This window comes from Myodes glareolus, chromosome 22, assembly GCF_982192425.1.
Source record: "Myodes glareolus chromosome 22, mMyoGla1.1, whole genome shotgun sequence".
In the NCBI taxonomy this organism is placed as follows: Eukaryota; Metazoa; Chordata; class Mammalia; order Rodentia; family Cricetidae; genus Myodes; species Myodes glareolus.
In genome coordinates this window covers 8,642,083-8,668,965 of record NC_142047.1, presented here as the reverse complement: position 1 = coordinate 8,668,965, position 26,883 = coordinate 8,642,083, and the positions used below count along the sequence as shown (strand labels likewise).

General features: G+C 42.3%; 1 protein-coding gene across 2 annotated transcripts; it reads right to left on the bottom strand.

Moving 5' to 3' along the window:
• Nucleotides 1-7,778: 7,778 nt before the first annotated feature.
• On the bottom strand, nucleotides 7,779-26,137 carry Gypa (glycophorin A (MNS blood group)). 2 transcript variants are annotated; one of them, XM_048440108.3, is made up of 8 exons: nucleotides 25,996-26,072; nucleotides 24,268-24,348; nucleotides 23,872-23,952; nucleotides 17,941-18,015; nucleotides 14,985-15,017; nucleotides 13,514-13,599; nucleotides 11,594-11,662; nucleotides 7,779-9,082 (listed from the first exon to the last, which is right to left on the bottom strand). In XM_048440108.3, exons 1-8 carry the CDS (start codon nucleotides 26,030-26,032, stop codon nucleotides 9,050-9,052), a joined length of 495 nt encoding a protein of 164 aa, XP_048296065.3. In that variant the 5' UTR covers nucleotides 26,033-26,072; the 3' UTR covers nucleotides 7,779-9,049. The 2 variants fall into 2 exon arrangements, with proteins under 2 accessions (XP_048296065.3, XP_048296068.3); XM_048440111.3 differs by lacking the exon at nucleotides 24,268-24,348 and having other exon boundaries at nucleotides 25,996-26,137.
• Nucleotides 26,138-26,883: the final 746 nt, after the last annotated feature.

Here is a 26,883-nt window from a genome sequence, read left to right as displayed (position 1 = left end):
TGCTTGGGAGACTAACAACCAAAGGTTACCAGGAATTCAAGACTGACGTGGGCACTAACTATGGTGAGACCCATCCTCCATATGCAACAAACATGACACCCACAAACACAGGACCCAGTAAACCAAAAATGGTCATTACATTCTATGGACACAGTTTGAAGAAGTAGCCTGTGACCGTCTGAGAAGGATTTGTCTGACCCAAATGAATATTGTGATTTGTTGTGCATGTAATGGGGGTGCCATCTGCTACGTACTGAGGCTGCTTGGGAACAAATTTATTGCTCACGTACGGAGGCTTCTTTGTCCCAAATTCGCTTTGACTCAGCACATTCTCACTGAGTTCTCACGTGAATCGCTCGATGAAATTATTCCTATTTCTCAAGGAAGGAAGCTAAGATTTCAGAGAGAACGTAATAGGCAAGGAGCACCTCAGCTCCCTGCACCCTGAGGATGGTGCCACACCATGACTGCCACACCGTGACTGTAGCGTGGATACAGATGTGCTTCTGCTAGCATCGGTTCGAGGTATTAAATTATAGCCTTTGTATGTAGATGGTCATTTTCCCCTAAGATTCTTCTTTGACAGCATATTTTTAAAAACTATTTTTCATATGCTTAAGGCATGTCACAGACTGAATGATGTGTCTTTCCCAAATTTCTATGACAAAGCTTTAATCCCAAATGTGGCTGGACTTGAAGATGGTCCCTTTAAGGAAATAAGTAAGACAGAAATAGGTGGTAAGAGTAGACTTCTAACCTGGAAGGACTAGGGTCTTCATAAGACACTCAGAACAAGCTTCTCCCTCTCCCTCCCCCTCCACATACTGTCTAAAGAACAGTGAGAAGGTGGTCACATGCAGCTAAGAAAATGTTCCCTCACTGCAAACCAAACCCTCTTGCTTAGGAACTTTTAATATGAAAATGCTTCTCTGAATTTCGCCCCCCATCTGTGGTCTGTTACTCGCTACGGCATCAGGCAGACCTGATAGGCTATCACGGGGATGCAGACATCGATATTCTCTTGTACACGCAATGGCGGTACTGACAAAGAGAAATCTGGATTTGCATAGGCTGCATGTAGGCTCTTTTAGGTGTGTAGGTAGGTGACTGCAGTCTCCTCCCCAGACAGTCATGCTTCAGGCAACGGCTAGTGCCTGACAAACCAACGCTGAGAAAGAGCAGGGTGCCTGGAATCCACACACCTGGGTTCAACTCAGTCACTTCAATGTTCAAAGCTTCGAGGTCTTTATTAGTAAAACTGGGCTAACTCTTCAGTGTCTTTACATGGTTGCCGTCCACATCGATCCAGATGAAACAGCACACGCAAAGCTCTGAAACCTAGGGTGAATGCTAGCTATTATCTTGAAGGTGGCTCTTGTAATTATAACAGTTATAGAATGTAGCGGATTTGTTGCCCTACGAGTGTTAACTTTAGTTGCTTCAGTCCGAGTTCTGCTGGGCACCTCCCTTCATGTAGTTGGCTTTTTGTTATACTCAATTATGATCACTAGTCTATATGTTGGATTTCTGGCAGACAGTAAAATCTAGGGTTCTGGCACATTGTAATCAATAGCCAGCCAACCAGAACATATAACTGCAAGTTCTAACTTTCCTTTCTTCAGTATCGATCATAGAAATCTAGTTAGCATTTCGAGTGCTCCAAGTATTGTTGTTACACCAGCAATTGAAGCAAAATGTCTGCCTACTGGGGCTGGTTAGTAATGCAACAGAAAATGTGCATCGCAGGTCAGGAGTCAACTGGCTAGAGGAACGCATGCCGTGATGACTGTGGCGAAAAGCAAAGCAGAGTCAGGCCGGGGTGTGCAGGCAGCAGGATCTGAGGTTTAGATGAAAATGGACAAATATTTCAAAATGCTCTGAGGAAGGAAGCAGGCTTGGCTGGAGGAAGATACTGAACTCTAAAAGAGATGCAGCTTGGCCTTGCTGTCCCACTGGAACCTAAAGATGGGTTTGGCCTGAAGAGATGCCTTGGGTTAGGAAGAGTGGCTGGTGTGTTAGATTCCTACAATGAAGAGAAACTGAATATAAGCTACCCCCTGGGAACTGTGCTGTGCCCTTGAGGTGGCTCTTAGGGACCAGTCTAGAATGGGTAACAGAAGTGAATTCCCAGCCAGGCGCACCATGTCAAATGGGAAGAACTGTTGGGAACAGGGAGGATTGCTCAGGGGAATCCCTGTCAAAAACATTTTTCAGAATACATTTAAAGAGCAAGGAGGGAAGCAGCATTTCTAGAAGGAGACTTTTACCTTCATCTAAAAGTTTCTCAAGTATGTGAGCCATGTGAAGCTCTCTGTGTCCGCCCTCTTCCTTCCCAGTCACGTCACGGTGGGTTGTCAATTAGGAACAATAAGAACAGCCTTCGCTCTTCAATAATCACTGTTAAGTTGGTTGACATTGGCCTCTAAAAGTCTAGGGAAGTCACCCTGCAAAACAAACAGGCATTCCAGTGGTAAACCAGCTGTGGAAGACGTTTTGTTTGGTTTTTCTCTTTTTTGAGGGATCTTATGTTTAAACCCAGGTAAAGCCAGCTGTGTGGAGTGAGGTGGCATTTCTGATGGGAGCTTGTGGTTTGAGTGTGGAAATGGGGAAACACCCAAGGGGCTGATGCTTCACACACAACACGGGAAACAACGACTCCGTTTCTCTCCCATAGGCTGAGTGTAGAAGCCTCTTCACTTCTCACAGCTGTCTTTTTTTCTTGCCTGCTCCATCCATGGCTGCTAAGATAACACGAGAGTCACTCAGTGAAGAGGCCATCTCACACACATTTGACTCCAGTGTTCATTAAATGCCAGTCCACTGTTATATTTGCACTGTTGGTCTGCGAACACCATTGGTCCATCAACAGCAATGTCAGCAGCAGGAAATCAGGAATGTTGGCAGCTCCCCCCTTCCCTCTGGGACCCCTTGACTCAGGCAAGGTGTAAAACATCCAAATGATACAGTGTGCTTTTAAAGTCAGATTGCTAAGCAGATCCCTCTATTGCTTTATTTTCTGTGTTCCCAGAAATTTTTTTCAAATGAAAATATGGCACCTAGAGACATATCTTCCTTCTCCTCTCTCCTTCTCTGACCTTCCCTCCTCCTCCTCTCCTCCCTACTTTCCTTCCCATACCCTCCCTACAACTGAGTGGAAATAAGACTCAGGACATTTAAATAAGCTCTGAGTTGTGGTTCATTCAGATGCTGATATCTTTTGAGTGTCTCACATCTGTTACTAATGACAACAAAGAGATGATTAAATATAAAATAAGTTGCTATTGTATCATTTAAAATTACTCCATCTCTCTCCCATATTTTCTTGTATTTCTGAGAAAAATTAGCTAGGAAAAGGTCTACTCCGATGCCACATTTGGGAAGCCCTCTCTTCTACTGTCTGCTCTTGCTTTTAAACACTTTTGATTCCAGGAAGAAAAACTCTTCGCAGTGCTCTGTTGAGGTTTCCTTTTTTCCTCACAACTAGAAACACCAGGCGGTTTCCACAATTACTCCTAGAAAGTGGGGGAAGAGTCGTCTCATTAAACGAAAGGAATCTCACAAGCCTGAGTTTATTTCCCGTTCTTGGAGTAGATATGCAAGTCTGGGGTCCATGACTTGCATATCTAAAGATACGTGAGAATGCAGTGAGCCACACAACCTGGGGAAAGGTTATAGCATCTTGGTCCTGTGCCACCATCCCCAAGCATATTGTTAGGACTCAGAGGAAGATGAGGTTTTAGCAGTTGGCCTGCAGATATGAAAAAGGTCTCAAAGCTTATGTGGTAGTTTTCTTTCCTATGGGCATTGGCCAGAGCATTTTTTTTTTTTTTAATCTCTACGTTCATTGCCTGTTTTCCATCTTGGGTTCTTGGTTATGCATATTAGCCAACTTTGTGCTTCCAGACTAAGTCCTGTCTGTCTCAGGGAATCTGAGTGGGGCCTAAAAATCACCCTGGCTGGAAAATGACTAGAGGCTTCCTTTCCAACAGCCACAGTTCCGGATACACCCGCCCACCATCTGCAGATGACGGCTTCCTGCTCTCTGCCCGTCTGCTGGCTGACTTTCCACACTCCGGTGACCCTGGCCACACTATCTTCTGGCAGCTTTCCCTCCCAGTCGCTCACTCTAGCTTCCCTGCTAACGACTTCCTCGCTCTCTTCTCTCCCCTTGAAGTGATTTCATTTCTTTTTCTGTCTTCCAGAGCTCATGTTCAGTTAGCCTTCAGTCTTTCCAAATCACATGCTGCTGCCTTCATTTTGCTTTTGTGTTGCTTATGTTTCAAAATGCTATTTATTAAGTTCATAATATCTATAAATGAGTTCTGTGTTGTACGTTTGCCTAAAGTCTGCTTCTTTACTGTATTTTGTTATTTTGGCTAATATCTAATTAGCATAACCTCTACTACTGTACTATAATTCCTAGACAGAAAAATCTATCATGCATTTTATTTCTGGCTATTAGTAGACACTTTTGTTTTCTAGCTAATGGATTTTCAACCTAGCAATATTGACATTTTAGGCTAAATAATTCTTTGTGGAGTAGGCTGTGGTGACTCCTGTCTTCTGACCTCTACTCACTGTGTGCCAATAGTGTGCCAATAGTGTGTCAATAGTGTGCCAATGCCTCTGTCATTTGTGACATGGCCAGACAATACCTCCATGATGGAGCAGGAACAATGTAGAATGTAGACATGTGTCAGAACCAGTTTTGGGATAAACTTCATGATGATTTTGTCTTGGAGACAGTGTAGCACAGAGGTCATCTGCTCAGACCTCTGGGTCAGGCTCTGTTGGAATGCTGAAGTTGCATATCAACCCATTTGGAAAGTTTCTTTGGCTCTTTGTGTCTCAGGTTTTTCACCGATGAAAATGGAGAATTGATATGCCCCAATATCTAAGAGTAGAGATACTTTGATGTGAAAAAATGTTTAGCACTTCTGTGCATTAGTAATACCAGAAAGAATTAGATTTATTTACATTAAGACTTATACTAAACTGATTACTTTTGATAGAGAGATATTATCTTTCAACTGAGAAGGCAAATGATTTACACATCAATTGGCAGTATTTGAAACCGTTACTCAACTACAATTTTATTCAGTTGAACAAATAATCTTCAGAGGATCCTATTTCACATAACACCACTTACTAGAGAAGAAAGTCAAGAGAATGCTCAAGGACAATCTATGAGTAACTTAAACTGAGGTTAAAACAGTGTGTTACAAGCTATGCATTGCTGACTGTAGGGCCCTGTCCCCCCTTACTCCCTGGGGTGTGTCTCTGAGGACAGTTCTGGCCATCCAGCTAAAGCTTCCTGCTAATTCTTGTGCTCACTCTGCTACTGGTGAATTAGCCTAGGGCTTTGTTTTATCTTTGGTATGGCAATTTCCCACCTGCCCGGGAGAATCACACGGTGCCAAGGTCCCTCTCCACTGTCTGTCGCTGCTCTCCGCCCCTGCCTGGGAAGATACCCACACAGCGCCAGTTCCCCTCGTTCTCCTGGCTGGGTGGGAATTCCTTTACTGGGGCAAAGGTATATTAACTTTGCAGAAAGCTAAATAAAGTGGCATTCGGTGATCTCTTGTCGAATGACCCAGGTCTCTTTGTGTGTGTGTGTCTTTTGTTCAATCCCCAGGCCCTTGCCCCAAGCTCGTGATCGGTACGGTATGGAAGGCGCGCAAACCTTACCGGGAGAGGGAGATGCAGAACCGGGTGCTTACAGCTGATGACAAAGGCATCTCTGAGAGCCTTACATTGAGACAAAATCCTAATTAACAACCTTCTTCGAGTGCTGTTTACCCACGGATGATGCTAACCCAGATTAAACTCTGGTCATTGCTTTGGAAAGAAGAACAAGTTTGAGAGACTATTTTCTTCTTCTGAAATGATTGGCTGGAACATGAAAACAAGTCAAAGAATTCTTGCAAGTGACAAATATATTCAAGGCTGTACTCAAAAGCATCATACCTCTTAATCGTCTCAAGTTTGACTCTCTAGCCCATCTATACTGACACATTGTTTAGGTGACAGGGCTGGAATTCTTGTCTCTAAGCTGTAAGCTGCTCTCATAGCCACTGGAACACATTGGACATGGAACTTGGTAAGAACTCAGAACTTTGGATAGCTCTTCTGGTCAGTTATAGGCTAATCCTATGTAGGCTATCCAAATGTGAAATGTGTCTTAGCAACTGTCTTGTTCATATTTCTTTCTAACTTTGAAAATGTTGACAGCTTCAATTCTTTAAAAATGTGACTAGGCATATTGTAGAATATTAAGAAACTAGAACAAAACGAAGGGAAAAGACCAAGATCAACCATAATCCGACAACCTAAGATTGACATTTAGCTCTGAAAACAGCACCCCCCACACACTGAGCTCTTAATGCAGAACTCATTGTCATCTTTCACATATTACTGTGTGTTTATTAACATCCTTTCTTATTTTTGGAACTTGCAGGTTGCATCATGATGCCATCATATCCCAAGGTTTCCAAAATACCTTATATTTTTACATATCCAAAGATGTCATCTTGGGTCATGATATACATTTGTGCAAAGGCTGAGGCTGAGCAGAGGTCTTCATTTTCCTGTCGATAAGGGAAGAGATGGAGCATGACCAGGGCCTGTTAGGCCTCCACTTTAGGTCAAGAGAGGCAAAGTATGCCCACCTGTGGGCAAGACAGAGCAGGTCGGTGTGTGAGAGGGCAGAGCAGGTGCTACACGTGGCAACACTGGGTCTTTGAGCTTACCTTTCCTTTGGGGGACCATGGATCTCCTGAAATCCTTCAGAGACTTCTGACCTGGTATACTCCAGAATGATCTAGTACCCTTGGGGTGATGGGTGCATTTGGAGATAAAGCCCTTCCCTGAATATTCTACCCTTTGCTGTCACTCTTGAAACCTTTAAACTGCTAACAGAAGACACATTGAATTCTAGAAGCTGGATGCGACTTTGCAGCCGCCAGCACATGACTTCCAGGGGAGCAGAACTGGGGACACGACACGCTAGCCCTTGTTTGACGCATACCGTGGGGTAGAATTCTTTATATCTTTTTCTTTGAGTAGCAACTGGATTTCAGGAAATTCTTTTGGAAGAATAGCTATTTGGCAGAATAAATGCCTAAAACACACGAGAAGGCCATGGGCACAGCACTGGATATTAACATCACTTGGTTTGCCACAGTCTTCTTCCCTGGCTCTTCACACTCCTTGTTCACATTCCGTCTCCTTCTCCCTCACTGGGACCCTCAGTTTCCATCTCTATAGGAAACACCAGCATCCGATAACAGGTTATCTAACCAGCTTCCCCGCCCTTGTTCACTTCAATTCCCGATTTTAAGAACTTCAGTTAGGGTCATGCATGGGGTTCTGATGTCTTCACAGGAAAGAGTTCTTTTTGTTTTTTGTCTCCCAATTTAATTCTAAAAACTACAAAAAGAAGAAAGGTCACTTCTTCACACAAACACTAAATTTCAGTGTGAAACCAATTGAGACACACAGAGAAACATCTCAAAGTTTGAGAAGGTTAAAGCAATTTGTGCTTTAATTATCCTCCGCATTCTGGCGCTTTGGTTGAGACAGAACATTACCTTAATCTCTCACTGTCTTTGACCAGTAAATTACTTTAGAGATAATGTTAGTTCAGGTCCTCTTTTAGTCTAATATTTTATATATTTTGAAATAAGTACATTTAAAATTACTTTGGCATTTGGGTCATCATTGAATTAAATAAATGCAATAATACTCTTAAATCTACTTAAAATATACATAAACAAAGATTCTCTTATTTCAATTTTTTTATTTTAAATAGGTGACAAGCATAAAACAATCTCCAACATGTACATGTAGTTATTTATTTAGTTATCATAAAGCAAGGGTAAAGCCATTTGAAATCTTATCAACTTGGAAATGGATCTTGGAAACAGGTCCTGTTTTTATATTGATTTTTAAAAACAATATTTTTATTAATTCTTTGAGAATTTCATATAATATATTTTGACATATTCATCTCTTATTCCCCCTCTGCCACTCCCAGATCCTCCTTACCTCCCATCCCCTCCCAAATTTATGTCCTCTTTTATAAAATCATTCATTATTTTAAGGCTTGCTATAAAGAAATGTCAGTGTCAAATATAGTCACAAAGTCCCTTAGTCACTCACATTTAGAAAGCTCTCTATTTGGTTTTCTGAAGTTTTGTCAACAAGGGAAGCTCTCACTGGGTGGATTCGAGAGTTTATTGGCTCACATTTGCACATACTGCTGTAGTTACTTTCTGGTTTCCACTGCAGGAAGGCTCTGTCGCCATTTTCCTCCTCAGGGCACGCTGGCTGCAGAAACATCTCTTTGCCACCTTTGTCTGCTCTCTGAAGGAGCCAGTCTAACACCGTCAGACCAATTACTTGGAATAATTCAAATGCAACTTGCTATTTAAAATAGGAGGTACTTTTGTGTTGTCTTACACATCTAATAACAGATGTGTATCCTTTTGTACATTTGCGTGTGGCATTTCTGAGTGTGAGCTTTTCTTAGTGTGGGAAAAGAGCCTACACCACTAACAGGGAACTGCGTGTTGCCCGTCTGGCAAGGAAGGAGAGGGGTAGCGGGGTAGGATTTGCTGGCCTTTTAATTATTTAAAAGAGGAAACTGGATTCAGTTGTTAGGATGATAAGGAAACTTGGATTTCATGGAGAATAACATAAGCCTTTCAATGATAACATTGTGAACAAAATATAACAGAATCGAAAAAGTCAGTCTTAATGGACAGCACATGAACTCAACTGGAATTTTGGAGCAAAGCTTTTAGTCAAGTGGTTACAAAAATTTTCACCAACCCAAAATCAAGCATACAAGGAAATGTGTTCTTCACCTTCAGTTACTAATGAACAGAGGTGCCCCTCCCACCCCACCCCCATCGTGAATTACTGAAGCTTACAATGGTGACATTTTCTCTTATATTGTACAACTCAGGAAGGTACGCAGTGTACTGATATGTCTGAGTCTTATACTACTTTTTCCATTGACTGCAGTCTCATGTTTCTCTGAGGTCTTTCAGACACTGGCATGCTCTTCTTGAATAACGCTCTGTGGAAGAATGGGGCAGGTACAAAACAGTCAAACAGGACACAGTTATATTTGCAACACCATGAGATCGTTGCATCAAATAGATGCCAGGATGCTGCATTCTTGGAGGAGTCTTTGAATATAATTGTTATAAAATAACCTTCGTTTAGCGATTTTGGAGGGTTTGTTTATTGGTTTGTTTATTTATTTTATTTTTTTAATTTTTTTTCAAAGTTTATTAAAATATAAAAGTTTCCATTTTCGCCCCTCCTCCCAACACCCTCCCACTCCCCCCACTCCCTCTCCTCTTCCCTCTCCATCCCTAAGAGCAGTCAGGGTTTCCTGCCCTGTGGGTAGTTCAAGTTCCTCCCCGCTCCCTCCAGGACCAGGAAGGTGAGTATCTAATCAGACTGGATCCCCAAAAATCCAGAATATGCAGAGGAAACAAGTCCCAGAGTCATTGTCAATGGCTTTTTAGAAAGACTTCAGGCCAGCCACATTCAGAGAATCCAGCCTCCTCCAGAGAATCTGGTTGGATCAAGCGCTCCTTCAGTCCCAGTCAACTGGCCTTGGTGAACTCTCATTAGATCAGTCGCCTTGTTTATTTTAGAAAGGCACAGGTTTTTTTTCTTTTGAAAATCTATTTTGGAAATCTCAGGTGAGAAACACACACAGTTCTGCTCCTCCCTTCCCCAGAGGTGAGAAACCACAGAAAGTGGGTAGAGGCGGGGCCTAGAGCCAAGGCAGTAACACAGTGAGTTGATTTGCATACACACAGTCAAGGCTCCCAGTTTGTGAGGTCTTTCTTAGGAAGAAAGCCCTTTAAGATGAACCTGCACGGAGCTTACTGCACATTCCTCTGACTGCTAGGAGGGAGGCCCAGGCAGCTCCCTGCTTGCATCCCACAGCCCTATCTACAGATTTACCTTCTTGACTGGAAGATCGGACTCAGGTTATGTCAGGTCTCAGAGGACATATAAAAGGGACAGAGAGAGCATCATCTGCCCTGATAGCATTTCCCAGTCTTTCTGTGTTTGACTGCTCAGGGCGGTATCTCAGATATTCCCAGTGAAATACAGGCTGGCAGGGTCACGTGAGGAAGCCACAACGGGCAGTTAGCTCCAAGTCACTTCCACAATTTCCCACCAAGCACAAGTCATGACCAAGTACAAGGAGGCTACAGCACTCTCTTCCTTGGTCACTCCTCAAGATGCCTGGTTTCTATGGAGACCACAGAGCATCCTGACCTTTTAGGATTTCAGCATCAGTTTGGAATGGTTTTTCGTAAAATAAGGACTAAAGCATTTTTAATAAATTTTGTGTTTTCTCACGTCTCTTAAGGGATGCATTTGAACTCTGGGACTCATTTCACTCACAAACATACCCTGAATATGAAAAATTAGCCTAAAATTTGGTTCACCTGTTATGAATGTTAATAATTATGGGAAAAGCTTCAGTTGATTTTGAGCATTCTAGCTCATTGTTCTTGACCGACTTCTCCCCCAACACATACTACTTAGGTTGGTGCTTCAGGCAAAGTTCCTTGAGAACTGTATGACGAAGCGATATCAAGGCTGCGTGAAGATACACTGTGGAGGGACCATTCAGCACCCAGACATGACGGATTGCTTCCTCACTGGTAATAGAGCCCCCTGCTCTCCTATCCCCATCTCTGGTGTTGGTAAAGTCTGCATTCTTTCCCACAGAGGGAATACAGGCACCTTGTTTCTAAGATGTAAAAATTTTCCGCTTTTGTTTTTCTGTTTAAGACAGGGTCTCTCTACATAGACCGGCTGTCCTAGAATTCACTATGTAGACTAGACTGGCCTTTACAGAGATTCACTTGCCTCTTCCTCCTGTGTGACTCTGCTTGGCTTATTTCCCACCTTTAAGGTTGCTAATAAATTTTCTTTAAAACAAACAGAGACCCTGGGGCAATATTCTTCTGAATGAACAAAACATCCCTGAAGTCTTGCATGTGTGCCCCAACTTGGCACCCGCATATGGAGGTGAAAGCAGAGGCCCAGACTTGCTGCAAGGGTACAAGGAGGTCATTTGGGAAAGGCATCTAAAGAGCTGACGCCAGCTAACATGCATGTGTGCTCCATTAGACTCTTGCTTCATAGCCCAGGCTATCCCTCCAGTCCACAATTATCCCTCCTCACCTTTCATGTGCTGGGGAAGTAAAGGGCAAGTTTCTCAAGGTTTTCCAGCTAAGGGGTGGGGTGTGGGTTTGGAAGCTGGCTGTCTCCATAACTAGAGCATAATACCCAAACCACTGTAGGGTCTCCCACATGTACTGATTTGCAGGTTGGGAACTAAGGAGTACACTAGATTCTTTTCTCTTTCATCTATAGAATTTAAAAAGCTCCCTAGGAGGGATTCCCTTTGATCTATGAGCAATTTTCACATTAAAAAGGAGTTAGCATTGGTGAATTCAGTTCGTTTCCTTCCATATGACTCAGAAAGATGGAATTCACTAATTCATTCCTTTCCCCAAACACAAAAGACAATAGAGATACTACCACTAACCTGTTCGATAGAACTTAGTGGCACATCTGTGTCTTCATCCTTGTAAGGTTGTATGTCAACTGAGCTTTTCTAGGAGCAAAACCCAAAAAAATATCACCACCATTTTTCAAATCAAAGACACCTTGAAAATAAAAATGCCTCAAATGAGAAAGCATTTTTCTACACTCCTTTACTTTGGGTTGAGTTATATAGTCTAATTCTACTGGGGAAAGTTCCTACTTCCTAAATACATATAAACATTGCTTTAAATTCTATTTTGCTTTGTTATGACAAGGCCTCACTGTGTAGCCCTGGCTGTTCTAGAATTCTCTCTGTAGAGCATGCTGGCCTCAAATTTATAGAGATCCACCTGCCTCTGCTCCCAAGTGTTGGGCTTAAAAGCATGGGCCACCATGCTCAGCTCATTAATTTAAATCTATATCTGCATTTCAGTTCAACAGAGGTCACACGATCCTGTAGATTGACTTTCCCATATTCTCTGCTCTAGCAAACAGTGAATGTGGAAATAAAAATCAAAATGGAGAGATTACGATTCCAGAGTCATGTTGCCCAAACCCAAATTCTTCTGTAGATAAAGAGAGTATAGTCTACGAATTTTGCCAACTGAACATTTCAGGGTTTGAACATTAGCTAAGATGGAATTTCATTTTCACATATTTTCTCAGAAAATGCCTTTTCTGCGATGTGTAGACTTCAGACAAAGGTGTCATCTCGTATCAGGCATACCTCATATAGCTTTCAAGCAGTCATAAATTAATATATAACTGAACTACTAATAAATAATGAAGTGTGTCACCTCTGTTGACAAAGTATTAGCTACAAAAGATACATTTACATCGAATAATGAGAATCGGTGATAGAACTGGCTGATTATGGGAGTTGTTTATAAAGTAGCTGAAGATTCAAGCAAAGAAACGGTGTAGATTTCCTGTCATTTTTAGTGTGATGGTCCTGCTACCATAGTGTGGTCACCACTCCAATTTCAGCAAAACAATACAGACAGATCGTGGTTACAGTGGAGCAGTCAGGGAAAGATTAAAAATGGAAGGTACTAAATGCCCAGCTGTCAATCTTACATGACTTGGTGCTCGGGATTTAGGACATAGCCTTACAGATCCGGTGACAGCACCATAAATGCTCACACAGAGTTTGGGTCTTAAATATCTCAGGTAGAGAACTGCATACCCTAGAAAGCTGTTGAATATGTATTTAACGAATTATAGAAATAATTCCTCAAAGAAATAGTGTTGTACATGTCTCTAAAAATTCACAGGGTGAAAATTGTGGTGTGAATTTTGAATGATTTATTTCAGAAACAGTGAGAACAGAACTAAGGAGAAGTGGGGCTGGAAGACTGCTTGGTGGTTAGGAGCAGTTAGGTACTGCTCTCGCAGAGGACACGGGTTCAGTTCCCAGAACAGTCAGTTCCAGGGGACCTGGTCACTTCCTGTCTCTTAGAGGCAATGCATAAACATGGCGTTCACAAACTCACACACACACACACACACACACACACACACACAATTACAATATAAATCTTAAAAGAGGAAATAAATAGAAGTTTTAGATGTATCTAAGTATGGCATATTGTCTTAAGTATTTTATTCGTAAATTAAATACAAGTAGAAATTTGACTAGCTCATCTATATACATCAACATATACTAAATTGTATTTGGCAAGAACTTTGTGCAACCTTTCAATGAGGACATGGTGAAGAGATTTATATTCGGGCGTTGCCTTAAATTTGGCAAATGCAAAACCAGCTCAGTTGAGGATTCCCTGTCTTTATGTGTCCAGTTAAAAAGGATGGAGTTCTACAAAATTTTGCCCCTCTTTGTGTTCAACTGTACTCAGAAGAATATGCCACCCAAACTTCTTCACACTGATACTTAAAGCAAAATGGACCACTGAACCCTTACCTTTGTTATTAGACTGATTAAGTAATAAATGAGAAGAATAGTTCCGACGATACCAGCGATCACCCCCAAAACAATGGCGATCGTCACTACGGGAGAGGAGAGGAAGTGAAAAGGCAGCTGTGTCATTTGAGAAACCGAACAGGGTGATATGACCTTGCCTGCGTTAATACTTCATAATTTTGCTCACATTTAATCTTCAAAAGCTTTGTATTTTAACAGTAACCTTGTGGGAACCTGAAACTTTATGCTTACTCGGCCACACAGAGGATTAACATTTAATCCCACCCCTGAGTTCTGATGCCAGCTAAGTTCAGTATTCTTAATACCAGACAAGAGTTATTGCAGGCATAATACCAGACAAGAGTTCGCTGATATTCGGCATTGACTGGGAAAATCCACAAACTCTCTGATGGTTTGAACATGATGAGAGAAAACGAGGTTCTCACGTATCGAAGGGTATAAAATGGATCATAGAATCACAGGTTTGGAAGAATCACAGCTTACAAATGAGGAAATCAAGTCAAACGAGACTGAGCTACCCAGTCAGACAATGGTAAAGCAGAACTGGTCATCTGTGTTCTAAGCATTGCCTTGTTATGGCCCACTTCCTACACGCTCATGGATACAATGACAAATACTTCTGTGAACTTTTGCAGATTGGGAACGAAGCAACTTAAAACTAGTAAGTTGGAGGGACTTCCCATTTGTCCAGACTTATAGTGCTGATCAAAGAAGCAAACAGGACTGAGGGCGAGACATACAGATAAAATACTCACTCATTTGGCCAACTTACGTCTTAAATACAATTACTTATATTATTAATAAATAAAATCATTAATTTTAAAAGAAAAAATAGCTTATAAAAGTGTAGCTTTTTCATCCACTTGTGTGCAGCCTCCTCCACCAATCAGCTGTAACCTGTGAGTGTGTGGCAAAGTTCTACAATCTCCTTTTCTCCCACACGAAATGTGATCATTGGTCAAGTAGTAAGGAAGAGCTGAAAACTGCAGGGTGGTGAAGGAGCACACTTGTGACCTATGGCAGTCCACAGCAGCTCCAGGGGCAGCAGACGTGACGTCAGTTGAAAGGGAGGTTATAAAAATCTGGTTGAAGGTAAATTAGGACTGAGACACGGATGGTCTTAATTTATTTTTGATATGATGCCAACTAATTAGTTGGAAGAGGAATACTCAGCTTTTTTTTTTATAAATGAAGAGACTTTTATCAAATGCCCATAGTTGGTTAAAAAAAAACTAGCAGAGAAAAACAAAAGACCCAATCATGTATTGCTACTTCCAAACTTAAAAAAAGTTCTTTCTTTAAAATCAGAAATATTTGCTTTTGTCACTGAACCTAATGACATATATTCTTCTCTTTTAACATGAACCCTTGTCATTTCTTAGGTATATGAAATGAAAATGTTACAATTTAAAAATGAAATGGTTGTCATTTCATTAACACAACAACATACCTGGCTCATTAAAAGGGTGTTGCATTCTCATTCCTGAAAAATAAAGTTTTCCGAGTAAGTCAGAATAATAAATAGAATATGTCTTTACAAAAAAGTTTTGAAATTAGAGGATTTTTTCTGTGGAATAATCCCTTCTGTACACTGTGAAAATGTGTGGCTCTCATTGTTAATAAGAAGCTGATTGGCTGATGGCTAGGAAGGATTTCAGGGCAGAGAGGATGTTGGGAGGAAGAAGGGCAGAGTCAGAGGAGTAGTGAGCCAGATGCAGAAGAAACAACAGGAGAAGTTCATAGATGAAATAAAGGAGCCTCTGGCAGCGCACAGATGAACAGAAGGGGTTAAACTGCAAGCTCTATCTAGTGTCAAGCCTAAGCTATCGGCCAACATTTATAATTAATATTAGTCTCTGTGTGGATATTTGGGGGTGACTGCCGAGAAGCAGAAAAGATCTGCCTATAGAGTTCCATTTTTTGTTTTGAGTTTATAATTGAATTGTATTTCTCCTTTCCCTTTTCTCCCTCCAAAATCTCCCACGGACCCTTCGTCACTGCCCTTCAAATTCATGATCTCTTTAAAAACAAACTGTTATTGCATGCACATATGTGTATGCATATACAAATATATTTGCAAATATCAACTGCTAAATGTTCAGTCTATATAATTCTGCAGGTGTACATGTTTTCAGTGAACCACAGGCAACTGAGGAATGCTGGGAATGGGAGGGATGGCCTTCCCTAGGGAAGAGCTCACCAATTGGTTGTCCAGGGCCAAAAGGATTTCTTATTCTTAAACCATTTTAGGGGGGGGTTATTGGTCACCTTCCAACCTTCCAAACGTTAAAGTGCTTGTGTTGGTTCTAATGCGTGTTTGAACACTTGGTTCTCCAGCTAGTGGAAGTCTCTGCGGAGGCTATGGGAGGCGCAGCCTAGAGGGAAGAAGCATACCGCTGGTGTCAGGCTGTGGAAGCTGCAGCCTTGCCTCCCTTCCTAGTGGCTCGCTCTGCTTTGTATTTGCAGCTGCAGGTGTGACTTCTCCATGCTCCCCTCCTCATGGACTCTCCCCTGGAATCACGAGCCAAGAGAGCTCTCCCATAAACTGCTTTTGGTCCTGGTCCTGTTTCAGCAGCAGAAAAGTACCTAACGCAGCGTATTAAGAAACATACCATTCTTACTTCTAGGAATTTCAGTGTGGACTTTTTCACTACCCAACAAATATTCATGGGTGAGAAGTTGCCAACAAGCTCCTTAACTGGCGGGGGAGGAGGGTAAGGAAAAGTCAGAAGGACAACTGATGACTTCCATCATGGAAACGGGAAAACGGTGAGACCAGAAGAGACGCCCAGCCAACACTCCACACAAATCCAGCCTAAGGAAGCTCACATGGCTGTCAATCTAGGTTTATGCCATGGCCAGCGTCTGAATCCCAATGCTTACTGTACCTCATTTGAACGTTTGGCAGTGGTTCCACCAGACTGCCCATCTGTTAAGGTTTCTGGCTGATTCCTCAAAGCCCTAACAGAATCAATCTTTCCCCACAAGTCCACACCATAGAATTTTTTCTCTGCTGCACTTTCACCCCTAAAGCCCTCACACCCCCACAGTTGGAGCCTCCTGTTTGTATTACCAACAATGTCTCGTGGGATATGGTATCACATGGCCAAAAATTTGGATATATTTTGCTGCTCTCCAGAGCTGAGAATTCTAGAGAGTGGCAAAACATATCCAAAAAATAGAGGTTCATCAAAGTTTGTTACCTCTGTCTTCAGGACTGAGCATCTATGCTTTGGAGTCAAACATAGGATGCCTTATATGCATTCTTAAGCAGGTTACATAATTTCTCCAGGCTTTACAGTTTTTTTTCAGAGAAAATGAGAATTAAAATCTTTATGTCTTTATGTTGTTAGATTCTAATTACTGATGTATGAAAATGCCCTACCACCTTAGCTGTCCTTTATAGAGTGTATGTCATGTAATGCTGTGTCTGCCATGGGCCCAACATGTTTTCCAGCTGACATTATCATGTTGGCTCCATGTTGAAGTTAAACATCAGTGAGACTGTCAGTTAGATCCATGAGCCCAAAAAGTAGTCTAAGCACTAGGCTTAATTTTTCTCCCTTGGTTTCTGAAATCCAGTGCTTCCATTCTTCTCCATAGATACTTCTCACTAATTCCAACTCACTTACAATTCTGAAGCCATTTGGAGTCTTTTCGAGACTCTGCTTTAAATGTGGAGTACCTTCTCTAAGTCCGTCCACAGAAGACCTTCTTCTACCTTTTTCCTTTCAGAAAACTAGACAGACGGACACACACACACACACACACACACACACACACACACACACAGAGACAGAGAGAGACAGAGAGACAGAGAGAGACAGAGAGACAGAGAAAGATAGATAGATAGATAGAGAGATCGCACAAGCAACTGGGCCATAGGCTCACCCTTATCTCAACACCCAACCGATCTTGTGGCTATCAGTTTGCAGGCATTGGGGTCTGGCTGGACCTGGGCCTGCACTCTGACTTAGCTCCTATTTAATCTGTGGAGAGACACTGTGGGGCAAGTATGACTGACTGGCTTCCTTTTAAAAGTAATGGCATGGAGGTCTCTCAAGGAAATGCGTTCAAGGTCTATAGGGAACAGGGTCAGCCCAGGTGAGCTAGTTAGTTTGATTTATACTCTGTAAGGTCTCCCTCCTGGGTTCTTTCGTTGATCCACCCTCCCACTTCCAGGTCAGATTTATCATTTGGGTACCTTCCTAGCTTCAGTTTCCTTGGTTCACAGTGTTGTTTCTATGAGCTACTCCAAGAGCGGAGCCCCTGAGCAGCAGGAGCCTGGCCCCTTAGCTTGCACTTTTCAGTCTTGGTCAGTTTCCCTACAGTCACCAGTTGGATCCCACTGAGGAAATCTCCATAACTATTCAGACTCCATGTGAGTAGGTGAAAACACAACAAACCTGGTGGAGCAATGGGGGCTTCAGGAGTGACAGCTGTTTCATTGAGGGCCATATTATGTGTTCTGGCGATAATACCTGTGCAAAACAGAAATCGAGAAAGGGCATAAACATGAAGTGACTGGGTGCTCCATAAAAAACTCAGCCAAAGGCAGTTTCACCCCATGCCCTTGGTGGCAGCTTCAGAACATCTGTGCAACAGAGACACAGAGACAGGGTGAGTGTGCCTTAGTTTTCTCAGCTCTGAAGTGACCACACCTCTGGTGGTGTCTCGCAGAAAGTCACCACCAGACTTAGACTGCATAGACATTTAGGTACAGAACCAACAGCATCACAGACGGTCTAGAATTTGAGACATCATTACAGGTTGGGGGAACTACCAGTGCTTTATAGTTCATGAGAAGAAAGGGGCGGAGAAGTGGATTGACAATGAGGAAAAGGCTACAGGGACCGGCAGGCACCACACAATGTGGGCCACTGTGAATGTGGACGTTGTCCTACACTGCCGTCTGATAGGGGACAACCATTGTCAGTAGCATGCAGGTGGAGGTGGGTCAAAGAGCGTGACTGGGGAGCTGCGTGAGGGCACCCCCTCCTTGTAGTCAAGAACACTCTGAATAAGCAGCCCCCTTGCATACAAGCCGCCCTCCTCCCAGGGAGTCCTTATCACTCCTGAGCATTGCCTTAGTGAAGACCTGGCGGTTTAAATTGATCTAGGGCAAAAGCAGGCAGAGACTGTATAGAAAGAAAGCATACTGAGGATCTTCCCGGGCTCTTGTCAAGACTGATGGGTGGAAGCTCAATTCATGCGACATTCATGTGTCATCAAATGCTGTTCTTTTGCTTTCCTAAGCACTTTAAAACATAAAGTCCATAAGCTGTAGATTGTACAAAATGCACAGGCTATGTACATTTTCTCAGCCCCATATTTGTCTAATCAGCATTTTTGGTTATGGAACCCAATTATGAGGGTTCTTAGATCCCCTGAGATGATTGCATCATGCAGAAGATAGTGTATGCCTACATTAATGACCCATAATGTTGCTGATATGTTTTCAGATGGATCTGCCTCACTGTCTCCTCCCTAAATACTTTACTGCCCCCAAACTGAGGGCATCAATAGCCTATGAGGCCCCTGGAGTTTATTCAAGGCCCATATAAGTCATTGGCCATTTGGCCCATGTACAACTTTGCCCATCTCATATAGGATCCAGTAAGACACAAAGGTGACCCCTGGAATAATGGACAATTAGGTATATGACTTCCCACATGTAACAGAGGAAAAGAACAAATAAACATGTATATAAGTCATACTTGCTACATATTTTCCATTTATCTGTTTATTTATTTACATATTTATATGTGTGTATGCTTGTTTGGGCAATGTACTACAGTGTATGTGTAGCAGTCAAAAGACAGCTTGTGGCAGTTGGTTATCTCATTCTCCTATCAAACGCAGAAAGTTAAGCTTGGCAGCAAGCACTATACTTAAAAATGATGAGGAGGGTTATTCTCATAATAGATACATTACAGAAAGACACTTAGGTAAATACGAGACATTGTAGCTCCTAAACATAGGAACATGGACTTGAACGGAAGAAGAAATTGGCATAAATATGACACTAAATTTTAACAGGTCTCTTCAGTTGTGCAGACCAAGAAAAAGAATCTGAAATACTCGCAGTCACAAATGATTACATTGTACTTGTGATTTGCTCATAAATAAACGAGCATATGCTTAGTCATCATGCCTGCTTATATTCCCACGGGAGGTCCCACTCAGTGTGTAGGCACGTTGTTCCATTGCCTGACAGAAGGCTTTTGGGATCTGCACCCAAAAGAGTAGTTCAGGAGGGAAGACCACAAAATGAAAGTCTGCAGCACTTTTTCTGGTAAGTTACAAATTGTAGTGTTGCTATTTATTGTCCTGGTGACCTCAAATCAATAGCTGTATCCGTCGTTTTGTATTTCTTATTTAATTTTTTCCATTTTAAGTATTGAATATAACCATGATGTAACTGGCCACATGAAAGAGTTGTTCTCAGACTACGAAATATAATCCATATTACAAGAGAGTAAGAAGTTAAGGTTGTCTCCTGGGTTTAGGGGTGCCGCCACTGCTGTGCTTACAGGGGAAGACAGACAGTAAACCTTCACTAAAGGCTTCATCTTATGAAAAAAGCAGAAGACACTCACAGGTGTGAGAGGAAGAGCCAAGCCTGGAATATCACTGCGTGGCAGAGAGCTACCACAGCGCATCCACTGAGCACCTAGACTGGGGTCGAGTTACCTAAAGGCAAACGAGTCCAGCTACAGACTTGGGGCACTTTGACCGGTTGTCTGCATCCTTTTACCCCTGTAAAATGAGATCAGGAACAGTGCACACATCATAGCATCACTGGCCACATTAAGTGAGTATTATGTACAGTGTTTTAACAGAATGGAAAAAAACTGATCCTGAAACACACAAGGAACGAAGAGATCCAAATAGGCAAAGCAGTGTTCAGAGACACAGTCTGAAGAGTCAAATTTCCCGAGTTCAAAATTCAAGATGAATAAAACAAAACAAAACAAAAAACAGACAAACAAATAAAAATTCCAGTGTTTGGAGTGTGGTGTTGCCCCAGGGATAGGCATAAAGATCAGTGGGAACTGAGGGTCTAGAAGTTAATTTATATCATCTGTGACTGACTGATTTTCAAAAGAGTGTGGAGGACAATCAATGAGAAAAGGTCATATTTTCAATAACTGCTGTATTCACATGCAAAAGGGTAAAGGGTCTTTTCTTATGTCACCTAAGAACATTAACTCAAGATTTATTGAAGATATATGTGTATATATAATATGTGTCTATACAATTGAACTATCATATAGAATATATATAGTATGTGTGTATACATTGAAAATATATAGAATGTGTGTGTGTGTGTGTGTGTGTATGTGTGTGTACATACACTGTACGTATAAAAGACTATTCCTGAAAAAAATGTAGAGATATATTTTATAACCTTGAATTAGGAAAAATGGTTCTTTGGATATAAAATCATAAACAAAAGCAATAAAATAAAAAATAGAGTTTATAAAATACATTAAAATGATGGTACCAAGGGCAAAAGGATGATCCCAGTAGGGAGGAGATATTTTCAAGCTATACGTCTGAGAAGACAACATCTAGAATATACAAAGAGTTTTTATGACTATACAACAGAAAGATTTAGACATTCCAAACATTTAAATAGACCTTCTCCTCCAAGGAATATATGACATGAACATGGGCAGCAACTGTGCTAAGAGCTGCTGGCCATCTTTAGTTACTAGGGTAATGCAAATCAGAAACCCCGTGAACTGCACGCCACACCGAGAGCATGGCTATGAGGCGGTCAGGCAAAGCAGTGTGGATTGGCATAGGACTTTCCATGTGGTGATCAACATGGAAAAGGTCATGGGTATACAAGCATCTCTCACCTTTAGAGACCTTCAGTAGTACCCTAGACCTTCAACACTGTGCATTAAATAGGCCTTCCTATTTAATTCTGCCCAACAGTTAGCCCAACTGTAGGCTAACACAAGTGCTCTGAACACACTTAGGAGAGCCTGGCCTAAGCTGGGAGCTTTAGTAGTTTAAGAGTATCAGGTTCATATTTTTCACTGTAGCATGTGGTCATTACCACATGACAAAGACCATCAGCAAATCAAAGGACGGAAATCACAGGTGTGAGCAAAGATCTAGAGAAACTGGAACCTTTACAGTCTAGGTGTACATATACATGCATATATATACATACATACATATATATACATGCACATATATACACACATGAATACATACATACACACAGTAAACAGTATAGGTCCTGTGGGGGAAAGTGTGGGGCCAACTCAGCAAACAAAAATGCAGAATCTGACTCCATAATTCTACCTCTGAATATTGAATTTTTTTGGGGCGTCTCCCCCAAAAAAGTCGCAAAAGAATAATCATAGCAGCCCAATTAACAAGAGCCCAGATGCACACATTTCTATTAAATCTCTACCAGCTGATGAGTGGATAATTTTAATGCATTTAATGGAATAACTTCCAACCACAAAAAGGAATGGATACTTCATGTTCCAATATGCACAGATATACATGCCATCCTAAGAGAAATAAGCCTCATGAATGCCACCTCTTGTATTAATCTATTTATTTGAAATATGAAAAACAAATCCATAGCAGAAGAAAGAGAGTTAGCAGTTGCCGTGGTACTGTGGGCACGGGAGAGAGACTGACTGCTAATCAACATAAGATGGCTCTTTGGAATAAGGGAAGATATTCTGAAGGCAGACAGTGGTGATGAATATACAGCACTCTGGGCAAACCAAACACTTAGGATGGCAAAAATGGTGAACATTATCCCAAGAATATTTTATGCTGGTAAAAAATGAAGCAACTTTTTTGGGGTGATGGAACATTGGTGGGGCATGAGGATACTACAGTGGAACTGTCTAGATTTGCACACCGACTTTGCCGCTCACTGACTAGAGGTAAGTTCTCAAAACATTTTAAACTCCTGTGCCTTTCATCTGCAGAGAACTTGTAGAGTAATAAGACAAGCACATGAAAGGTTTAGATTGGGGCTTGGTCAGGGTTCAGTAAGAACTCTTTACAGCGTCTCATTTTCTTGTAATGGACACACACGATATTTGAGTATATATCATACCCTCATTCAACCAGAAGCCATAGAAGCCCACCTATTTTTGAGATAGTTTCTGTGAAGTAGAAGCCTTACTTTGTGTCCGACTGCATGCCTTTGTAGCCTTGGACACAGAGTTCCAAGGGGTTCCTAACAGCACTGAGCATGCGTGATTGTTAGCTGCATGGAAACTGCTTGGAAATACTGACAAAGTGAGGTCCTGGGTGCTGGGGGCCCGGGATAGGAAAAAGGCCAAATGGACCTCAAAGTGATCTCACTTTCAGCCTGACCTGGAAGGTAGACAGCAAACAGAACCCCTTTGAATTATATCTACACACATTTCTAAGCACTAAATTTTCTTCCCCGAGGTGAGGAGTTGGTTTTCTGAATTCTGTCAGGTTCATTGCTTCAGTAGAACAGTGTCTTTGTTCTATACCACCTTAGAGGAAGCTCAGTCAGTTGCTGAATCTGAGCCTGATGTGAACACCTCAGGAGATGTCTGTGGAGGAGACAAGGGTTGGAACTCTTTTCTCAAATCTATGTCTGAGATGAGCATGGGGCAAGAAAATGGAAGGAAAGATGGGCAATGCTTTGGGGGCCATCCCCAGCTCTGAATTAGGCACTGGCCAGAGCAGCACCTCATTCTAGGGATATAAAAGAAGTCTTCAAGCAGTGTGGTGGCCTGAGGTCCTATTTATAGCAGTTTTTCTCATACTCTTAGTTACAGAAAGTGTGACTGTTTGGTACCCAGGAATGAATTCCCACCTCACAAAAGGAACAAACCTTCTGAAAACCAAAAATGAGAAGCTGCTACCCATGGTTCGCCTATGTGTTCACTCTGACTTCTTGCTCTTTCCCCCATGGTCTCCTCTGAGTGTCAGTTTCACCACAAACCTTTAAACAAATTTTAACAACCATAACACGGTGCACAGTATCGGGGTCTTCCTCCACTGACCTTAAAGCACTTCTGGCTAACACAGGCTTCCTAAGAAGCAGGGGTTGTGTTTATTCAGTTTGCTTTTCTAAATCCTTTAAACATTTCTTCGGTGCATGATATAATTGATTCTCTCTGCAGAAAACTTTCTGCTTAGTAAAAAGGCAAGGGAAAGAAATTCAGGAGACTACCCCCAGAGGGAGCCATGGGATGCTCTGGCCAATGCTTTAGTGCCAGTCCGCTGGACTCAGATGTTGCAGATGTGCCTTACTGGAGACTCAGATAAGAGGCAATGACTTGAAACCTATTATATAAAAACTCAGAACCTACCTGATACTGGCAATGATACTGAATGATCTTGGTAATGTACAGTTGAAGTTAACATGGGAATGGGCGATGGGCTATGAGAACCTATAACAAAAGACAGAGAAGTTAGTTAAAATGAGCCTCCCACAGCCCACAGGGAACTGACATCTCACCCCAGCTAAAATGGTAATTAAAAACACTTATTATTTTATTGTATAGGTGTATTTGCTTGCATCTTTATGTAGGTGTATGTGCACCTTTATGTACCTGGTGCCTGGGAGAGCCAGAAGTGGCACCAGCTCCCTTAGAACTAGAGTTACAGACAGTTGTGAGCTGCCATGTGCCTGCTGGGAACTCAGCGTTCACAAGAGCGAGAGCTCCTCACTGTGGAAATGTGGTCTACAAAAACATAGGTCCTACCCGACTCTGGCAACAGTGTCGAATGCTCTTCTTGGTGACCTAAAGTTAAAGGTGTAAGAAGGTCAGTTACAAGAGAATGGCCTGTGAAGAAAAGAAAGGGCAAGTTATTTAAAATGTGCTCTCCACAGCCTCGAGACAGCACAAAATCTGTCAGCTATTCATCTGGCAGCACACACAAAGAATTCCTGTACTTAGAAACACAAAGAAATCCTTAAAACTAGAGAAATGATCTGAACAGATACTTCTTGAAAAAAAAATCAAGGAGACCACAGGTGTGTGGAGGAGCTATCTCACTGCAGCACAGGTGTGTGGAGGAGCTATCATCTCACTCCAGCTGGGACAGCTATTCAAAAAAGAGTTATTTATTTTTAGTTTACGGGTATGAGAGTTTTCTAGCATGTCTGTTTGTGCACCTTGTGCTGGTGGAGGCCAAATGAGGCGTCAGATTCCCTAGGACTGGATCTTTAGACAGTTGTGAGCTGCCAGCCAGGTGGATGCTGGGAACTCAGGTCCTCTGTACGAGCTACAAGGGCTCTGAATCACGGAGCTAGCTTGCCAGGGTCACACTATAACCCTGACTGGCTTAAAATGTGCTGTGTAGACCAGACTGGCTTGACCTCACGGAGAGCTATCTGCCTATGGCCCTGAGTGTTGGGTTTAAAGGCATGTGCCATCCGTCATGCTAGCTGAAACAGGTACTCTTACAAAAAGAAAAAACTAACAAGTGTTGAGGACTGGGGGTAAACAAAACTCATAAAGATTTGGTAGTGACATGGATCCCTGCACGTCACTGGGAAATAGAAATATTTGGCTTAGATGAGGCCAAGGGAGGGACAATGATTTGCCTCAATGTTTTCGGACTTTTAGATTTGAACCCAGTTCTGCTGTTTTTTGCACCCGTAGTTTTAATTCCCGCCTCATCCCATCTGCTGGGGAGTCTGACTCTGCTGCATCCCACAGAAGGCTCTGCACAGCCTTTCTCAGGCCCAGTTCACAGTTAGGCCTATGGATAAAAGAGACTTCACGCAGCTGCCGGCTCCTCGTCCACCTTCTGGGCCCTTGTGCTTCTAACGCAGATTCACTGTGTTTGATAGAACATTGTTTAAAACATCCCCAGAAGGAGGCCAAAAGAAATAAGGTTCTTTTAAAAGAATTTAATAATACATGGACTTTATTTTAATGGACACACCAGTTTAGATTCACCGTGGCCATAGAGCACTTAAACCAATTAGAAAGCCTTTTTGTTCACAGTAACAGCTCCACAAAGAGAAACCCTTCATGGTTTCTGAGCTCACACTCACGCACAGCCTCTTTTCAGCAGGAGAAACTGCTTATATTACTTTTGAAAAAAAAAAAAAAAGACTACAACCCATCCTAACCTTCACTGCTAACGTTAGTTTGGAAGTAAGTTTCTTTATAGCCCAAACGAAGTAACGTGTTTATTTATATAAAGATAGTACTCATACTTGATACAATTTCTTTAATTCTGTCTAGTCTTAGAGTCGAAGCAAACTTCTCATACTAGGAGACTGTAATTCAGCCCCAAAGAGGGGGTTGCTTTGTGCCACTCTTGTTCCTAGCTCCCATGCCAGCCAAGTGCTAGAAAACCCACCCAGCAGACTGAAATTAATATACTACTTAATTCATTTGCTCAGTGAGGTAAGAAAACAAAAATGGGAACAATTTCAGGTTTCATAAACAAAACATCATCAAGTCGAAACTACTCACCTGCCGTGGTTGCCTCACTGGCCGTGCTCTCTTGCATGCTGGAAGTGTCGCTTAGCTAGGTCAGAAAGGCTAAACGTTATTCCCTGGCCCTGCCCTCTTGCCAGTATCTCTCAGGTCCACCTTCGCCAGGGGAGGGGGTGGGGCCCTATCAGTTGGTACACACTGGAGGGCATTTATATGATGCAAAATTATTTAGTGTCTGTTAATAAAGATAACCAGAGGGCTGCCTAACCGAGGCAGGACGTGTGTAATTAAAAAAATCTTCATTTCAAAGAATCTCCCGCTGAGTTAAGTTTACTTTATGTAAATGAAGTGGGCAAGGCGGGGTAGCTGCAGGAACCCCTCAGCTGGACAAAGAGATAAGCCGCCGCTGAGGTCCGGGTCGGTGCTAGACAGTTATAGACTACGAACGTGGAGGACCTTCTGGCTCATTAAGAACGTGACTTCTTGCGTATGAATTGAATGCCCTTGGGAACTGAAAAGCTTTCGAATTTGTGACAGTTTAAACAGTAATGAAAGAAACATGAGACAGGGGAAAACTTTCACGAAACTGGAATGCGAACTGAACTCCAGTGTTCACGTGGCTGTAGGAGCAGTTTCCTTTTAAATGCACTCAAATAACAAAAGTAAACAGTAGAAAGCAAAAGCCCAAGGCCCGCTGTAAAGCAGGTTAGGAGGAAAGGTGAGCACCAAGGAGATCCGTGCTAACAGGAAGCGGGACACGACCCGACCCGTACAAATCCCACTTGGGCTCAGGACTCAGGAGAGCAAAGATGCTTTGAAGGCAGCTCTTCCTCGGCTCTCAGGAGCCGAAGTGACCTTGAGCTAAAACAGAGTCCCATTCCTTCAGGTGTTCTTGTTGTCGTCCTGTCCTACCCAGACTAGAGA